Genomic DNA, 7,130 nt, shown 5'->3' on the forward strand with positions numbered 1-7,130 from the left:
AGGGGAATTCTTTTTAGTATTTATAGTATATATATATTAGCGCCTTTAAGATAACTTTATCTACTAGTTTTTAATATTAATATAGTTAGAAAGGTAAAATAGTCCTACTACTTTAGTAATTACTAGGCTAGTTTAATATTATAAATAGTTTATAAATAAAGTAGGTAAAAATAGTCTTATTCTTAGCTATATTATCCTTATAGTTAGACTATTTAAACTTCTTAACTATTTAATATCCTTAAAAGTTAAGTTTTAATTTTATTTTCTTTACTACTAGGTCCTTAATATTAATATAAATATCTTCTGCTTATTTAAAGTATATAAAGTTGCCTAAAAACCTTAACTAATAGTAGTAATATTATTAATTTTAGTTATTAGGTTATTTATTTTAATATTTTCTATCCTTTTAAAATCACTTATGCTTAATATCTTTATAGCTATAACTATACTATAGTTATTTAAAATTATTTCTGCCTTTACTATATTAAAATTATATTTAGCTGCCTTTTATATATAGCTAGAATTAAGTAATACCTCCCTACATATTCTGCTTAAACTATTAGCCAGTAGGTTACTAGTTTAAAGCTTATTATCTTATTTAATTACTGCTATAGTAAGTACCTTAATTTATTAAGGCATTAGTAAAAGAGGCAGATAGAAGGGTAAGCAGGTGCTTATTATATAACATCTAGGTTATTTATAGTATATTTATAAGGAACTGTTAAACTAGATTACTATTAGTAAGTGCAGTTAAAGCTAAAGTTCTAGCTTACTGTTTATTTTTAAGATATTTTAGGTAGTTATTTTTAGATATAGTTTTATAAGGTTTAAGAATAAGCTTATAAAGTAATAGGCTAATATAAAGGTATAATTATAAGAGTTACTATTTATTAATAGTAAACCTTACTGCTATAGCTAGGCAGAAGAATTTTATAGCTTATAGGCAGATATCTAGACTAGCCTAATAGTTATTATTTATATACTATTACTTTATAAGCTAGGTTACTATATTTACTTAGTTTAACTAGAATTATTTTATTAGTGCAGTAATCTAGTTATTAATAGACTGTTTAATTTAATGCTTTTCCTGCAGAAGTAATAAGAAACCTTATTAATAAAGTGCTAGTCTATATAAAAGCTGCAGAAGGTTTAATATAATATAGCCTTAACGCTTATTAATAATAGCATTATCTTAAATGCTTTTTATAAATTAATTAACTATATTTTAGATAACTGTATTACTATTAATAGTATTATTATCTACTCCTAGGTTAAAGTAGCTAATATATATAATCTTTTAGTAGTCTTTAATACTGCTTAAAGAGGTGCTTTATAAAGCTATAGTATTTAATAGGCATTTAAATAAATAACTAAACTAGTTATTAAATAAAGTAACTAGTAAAATAGTAGCATTAGGTCTATTATTAAACAGCCTTATAGCTAGTGCAGATATATTAAATAAGGGTGTAAGAGAAGGAGAGTAAGAGAGGGATAAAGTTAATAAAGATAATATTTAAATGCAGTTATTTAGGAGTTTTAAGTTATAAATATCCACTTTTTATATTATAAATAACAGTTAGTAAGGCAAATTAACTTAAATGCCTATTAACTAGTATTAAGGGGAGAAAGATAATTTTAATAGTAGTAAAGGTAAAGGGAAATTAAGGTGTAATATAGTAAATATATACTTTCTACTTAAGGTTAGCTAAAGCAGGGTAGTTAAAAATAATATTAAATTACTGCTAAAGGCAGTAAGCATACTATTAAAAGTAAAAAGACTAGGGGCTTATATTATTAAGAGAAGTAAAGCGCTTTCCCTGCTAGTTTTTTATACTTACTGCAGTTAGTTAGAAATATATTTTAATAGTAATATTAGTATTTAAAAAAGAAGATAATTAATACTAGAGACTAGATCTAGGATAGCTATAAAGGAACTTTCTAAAGCAGCTTGCTATTACTAGTGCTAAATAAACTACTAAAAATTATAAAAGGCATATCTGCTATTAACCTAATTAAGAGGGTAAAAGGTAAGTAACTTGCTAAGTAATATAATATTAATAATATAAGTAAGGAAGACTATATTATCTTTTATTAAGTAGGTTATATATAAATAGCTGCTTTTAAGAAATAATAATATCTAACAGCTTATATAATAAAGCTGCTTTAACACTATATGCATTATAGTTTTTAAAATAGGTAGAGGAGCTAATTTAAAGAACTATAGGAATAGATTATAAGAAATAACTAGTTATAGAATAAATAAAAATAATATAATAAAGTTTAATATATATATATAAAGAAACTAAATAAAGGAAATTAGTAATAAATAACCTAACTATTTATTTTAGTAGTAATTACTAGTAGACTTTTAGTAAGAAAATTAAAATAGTAATAAGCATAAATTAAGGTCTGTAATTACTACTACTTAGTATACTAATAGATAGTATAAAAAGGTTAATTCCTTTATTTACTATTATATAAAGAGATAGGCTTTTATACTTATAAACTAACTAACTAAGTAAGGCTAATATACTATATATACTATAAGGCTAATATATAGAACCTAAGGCTTATAGCCTTTTATAACCTTTAAAGCTTTTAGTATAGCTATATTATATATAAATAATATAGCCTCCTTACCTTTTATAATTATTTCCTTATTATTATAAAGTATATTAATAATCTCCTTAGCTTTAATTAAGATATTAGTTATATTTTCTTAATTTATAAAGTTAAAATTATTTAATTTAATATTTTTAATTTTAATTTTATAATCCTAGCTATTATTAAGCCTAATACTAATTCTATACTTAATAAAAGCTTTTTTAATAAGTTATAGGTTATTTTATAAGTATTTAATAATAATAGTAATAATAAATATTATTATAATATATTTATTATAAGTAGTTTACTTAATTTTACCTTTAGCTTTATATTTAAAGGTATATTTAGCTATAGCCTTATATAGCTAATTCTTAAAAGGTTTATTAATAGCAGTATTAAAAAGTTAAAGTTAGCTAGTTATATTAAGCAGAATAAGGGCAGTAATAATATTTTAATTATATAGCTTTTATAAAATAAGGCTTATTTTATAAAAGCTTATAATATTTATTATAAAAAGTTAGTCTTAATTAAAATTATAATAGCTAAATTCCTTAATAATTTACTTTAAAAATAATGCCTTATTATTATATATAGTTTTATTAAACTTAATAGTTATTTTTAAAAAGTAAAAATAATACTTATTATAATATATTATATTTATTAAAGGCAGCTAATTATAAAAAATTAACTTTAGCTTAATCTTTTACTTTTTATTAATATAAATATATAATATTAGTATTACTTACTACTTATTTTACTTTAAATAATTAAACTTACTAGTAATAATATAAGCTTTAAGGTAGTTATATATATAGCTATTAAAGTACTTAAATAAAATTAGCATTTTATTAAGGTTAATAATTTAGCTTTTTTTAAAGTAGTAAATTAGTAAAATAAAATTAAGTATTTAGTTAAGCTTTATATATTTTTTTATATTTAATATATACTAAATAAATTTTAAAAAGCTATTTACTATAGTAATAGCTTTTTTTAGCTATTATATAGCTTATTTAATAACCTAGTAGTATATTATATTATAATAATACTTAAACCTAGCTTACTAGCTATTAAAAAATATAAATATTTTTTTATATTTAAAATATAGCTATATAAAAATATCTTATAATTTTACTTAAAACTATTATATTATTATAATATAGCCAGCCTTATAATACTTAATAAAAGCTTTAAATAATACTTTTTTTAAAGCTAGCTATATAAAGTAAAAAATAAGTGTTTTACCTTATAAAATAAAATCTTAATTTTTTTACTAAATAGTAATAGTATTTAAGGTAATTTAGAATTATTTTAAAGCTTTTAAAAAAATAAAAGGCTATAAAATATTAAATTTATTAATTTTTTTAAAATTTATGCTTTTTTTTTAATTTATATAAGTATTAGTTAGTAAGAATATAATAATAAATAAAAAATAAAATAATACTAAACTTTTTCTTCTTAAAAAATATATATTTAATATATTAAATTTAATTTAGCTAATAATATTATTTTTTTAAGGCTTTTACTAGCTTTAAACTAAATTAAAAATACTACTAAAAGATATTATAGCTAATTTCTTTTAATAGTAGTATTTTAAGGCTAATTTTTAGTATATTAATATTATAATATAGTATTTTTTAATATTATAGTGCGCTTACTTTCTTACTGCAGCTATTAATAATATAAGAAAAATTTACTTAAATAATATACTGGCTTATAAAGATACTTTTATTTATTTATCCTATAATAAAAAGGTGTGTTACTATAAAAAGATAACTTATAGGGCCAGGCCTCTAGTTCTAAGATCTAAGATTGCGAATTTCGCGAGTTTTTACGGTACTGTAGGGGCACTTGACGAAGCGGCGCCGACATGAGAGGCTGACGAGTACTGCCCTAGTCCAGTTGAAGGAGAAGCATCCTCGTACATGTTCCGCAGTTCCGCAGTTGGGGAAGCGGCACACGCAGGTCTGGGGATGATGCTACTAGCTTCAATGAGGCGAGGTACGGTGCTTACAAGTACCGCAAGCATGTACAGCTGCACTAAGACCAACACACGAGCTACGAACAGGGATTTGCTGCAATACCGTATGATGTGCGTATCAGAACACGATGCTCTGATGCCTGAAGATCGAACGACGGTCAATTGGAACCGAACGATAGGCTATGTCAGCTCGATTGCTCTGGGGAGACGAGACGGAGAGAGATCTCAGGGCTCAAGGGGAGGAACAGCCAGCACCAGCAGCTTGATGATACGATAGTACCTGGAATGGCCAGAGGAGGGGAAAGATAAGAGAGACGACGACGACATAGCCGATCATTGCCAGGCACGGCTAGCCTGTGGCTTGCATCTGTTAAAGGTCCTCGCTCATCTGCACTCGCCGGCCTTTATAAGGTACCTACCAATTGCTACAGAGGTACCCTTATAGACGATACTCACTCAGGGCACCAAGAGTACCTGGTCATGACGGCAGCAACGGGCATCTTGCCCTTATTCACTTGATACTCTTCATGATGCCTTACCTAGACCCGTAGGAGCGACTGATACATCCTACCTCCTATATGCCTTGGAAGGTACTAATGTGATTCGCTGTACTTGACAAGAAAGAGTACTTGTACGAGAGGCAAAGAGAGACGGAGGTCTTTGGCATATGCAAGCCTAGAGTTTGTTCTTGCATTGCGGCCCACCGCGCTTTCCGTCTTCCCCATCGTTCTCAGCCTAGGGTAGGTACGGAGCACGAAGCACGAGGCATCTTACGAGACGACGACGGGTAGAGACTCCGCATTGCTCCTTCCTTCCTGCCTGCTGCCTGGCGAACTAGTACCAGTATTTACTAAGACGATGCGCCTCCAAACCTTCCCGCCCTCCTTCTCATACTAGCTCTTCGTTCCAAGCAAGAGCCCTGAGCCGGGGAAGCCACGATATTGCAGAAGTTTGCAAACCGGCTCGTTTTAGCGACTGATATACTAGACACGTTCATTTTTTATTCTTCATTGTCCCTCTCGTCTGCTTCTCGGTATCCCCTTTCAATCTCCGGGCCGGTGTCAGCCCTTTGCATGCATTAGGGCCAGGGTTCGACTCTTTTGCTTCATCTTTGTTGACAGGTACAAGTCATCCTACTTCTACTTGCTTACGGGCCTTTTCTTCCCAAGGTTCCTACATTTGCTGCAGCACGGATTTGGCATCTCAGCATGGGAGGGACGAAACGAAATGGCCTAGCCTGCAGAACTTCAAGGGCGTGCGGACGGGTCTGTACGACGAGCAAGGGTTGAACCTGCGAACCAAAAGAAGAAGAAAAGAACAAGAAGAAAGCAGAGAAAACTATCGTTGCGAAAAGTAGGGACAAAAGCGGCCCCCTTTGGAGGAAACGGAAAAAAAGGTCCCTCATTCACAAAAGTGATGACGTTCCCTTGACCTAGCCAGCTCCGTCGATCACCCAAGCTTTTCCACGCCCCGTTGTTTCGCTCTCCACGCCGCGCATGGGCTGCGAGGATCTCAGCTTTTGCGGAGGGATCGCTAAAAGGCAGAGAGAGGGAGAAGAAAAAAAAAAAAAAAAAAGTCGGTGGTCCCAGCGTGAAGGGGCCAGCAGAAAATAGGAAAAGCCGCTTGACCGTTTGACCTTCCCCCAGACACCAAAAGCCCTGGGCGTCGCTCCGCCTGACCCCACATGGGTCTTGCGAAGGGGGGAGTGGTGGAAGAGGAGGGAAGAAGAAGATGAAGAAGAGGAAAAAAAGCTTGTCTCGGGCTGATGAGGTGGGCGTGCGTGTGGCCTTGTTCTGTGCGTGGACGAGGGGTTTGGTGAGGGGAGAGGAAGCTAATGAGATGCCACAGGGACAAGGCAAGGACCATGAATTTCGGGCCGGGGGGGTACGGACAAGGGACGACGACACCATGGGACCTCGTTGCTGGCTGCATGCGGCTGTGTCAGCCTCTGGAGCTGTGGCTGCTTCGTGCGGAGTTGGTGATTGATATGCGAAGCGATCAGAGTTTCGGTTCAGCTCAGCGACCACGACACCGACGCAAGCGTACAGAGTTTCGATACGAGGGCGACAGAAGCTGGAAGCTCTTCTTTTTTCGCGCCGAGCACAATCACGCTCCCATCCAAGCGACCAAACCCGTTTTCAACACGGCCATGCCCTCGAGACGGGTTGCAGCAGCAGACAGGACGTGTCGCCAGCAGAGCAGGTCCTATTGGATATCGAATAGACGACCAGGCCACCACCAGCTGTCACTTCGCGCCAATGCCCTGTCTGTGATCGACAGCACCATCTCTCAAGCAAGATAAGACAGAGGATTTCCCCTACACCCCCCTTTTCCTCCCCAATGGAATTTCCAAGAAATCGATCCCGGGTCGGCTGCGCTTCTTGGAATTTTTGTTTCCAGGCCAGAAAAGAAGGGCTCCCATTTGGAAACCGCACCAGAAAAAGACGCAAGACTTGGGATGATATATCAGGATCCTCCTGACAGCTTTGCGCCACATGGTGTTAAGTTGGCTCGATATCGCTCACGCTCACCCAAATGCGTCACTCAC

The 7,130-nt window shown here is 32.4% G+C and overlaps 2 protein-coding genes across 2 annotated transcripts in view; one reads left to right on the plus strand and one right to left on the minus strand.

The window, feature by feature from the left end:
- The window catches only part of TRIREDRAFT_104715 (uncharacterized protein), a gene marked incomplete at both ends in the record, with an annotated part of 13,203 nt that extends 10,554 nt beyond the window's left edge, over positions 1 to 2,649 (plus strand). The window contains 14 exons of the mRNA XM_006963104.1: positions 86 to 93; positions 149 to 160; positions 518 to 566; positions 643 to 662; positions 731 to 740; positions 1,230 to 1,250; positions 1,441 to 1,466; positions 1,577 to 1,579; positions 1,706 to 1,715; positions 1,749 to 1,751; positions 1,992 to 2,027; positions 2,185 to 2,196; positions 2,349 to 2,371; positions 2,632 to 2,649. Coding sequence (XP_006963166.1) covers positions 86 to 93; positions 149 to 160; positions 518 to 566; positions 643 to 662; positions 731 to 740; positions 1,230 to 1,250; positions 1,441 to 1,466; positions 1,577 to 1,579; positions 1,706 to 1,715; positions 1,749 to 1,751; positions 1,992 to 2,027; positions 2,185 to 2,196; positions 2,349 to 2,371; positions 2,632 to 2,649 — 251 coding nt within the window. The remainder of the gene's footprint in view (positions 1 to 85; positions 94 to 148; positions 161 to 517; positions 567 to 642; positions 663 to 730; positions 741 to 1,229; positions 1,251 to 1,440; positions 1,467 to 1,576; positions 1,580 to 1,705; positions 1,716 to 1,748; positions 1,752 to 1,991; positions 2,028 to 2,184; positions 2,197 to 2,348; positions 2,372 to 2,631) is intronic.
- Positions 2,650 to 3,299: 650 nt separating this feature from the next.
- Positions 3,300 to 4,528, minus strand: TRIREDRAFT_104716 (uncharacterized protein; the record flags this gene model as incomplete). The annotated part of the gene is made up of 8 exons (XM_006963289.1): positions 3,300 to 3,310; positions 3,351 to 3,352; positions 3,382 to 3,396; positions 3,666 to 3,668; positions 3,737 to 3,742; positions 3,847 to 3,874; positions 4,268 to 4,272; positions 4,437 to 4,528. 8 exons carry the CDS (start codon positions 4,526 to 4,528, stop codon positions 3,300 to 3,302), a joined length of 162 nt encoding a protein of 53 aa, XP_006963351.1.
- Positions 4,529 to 7,130: the final 2,602 nt, after the last annotated feature.

This window comes from Trichoderma reesei (assembly GCF_000167675.1).
Source record: "Trichoderma reesei QM6a unplaced genomic scaffold TRIREscaffold_4, whole genome shotgun sequence".
In the NCBI taxonomy this organism is placed as follows: Eukaryota; Fungi; Ascomycota; class Sordariomycetes; order Hypocreales; family Hypocreaceae; genus Trichoderma; species Trichoderma reesei.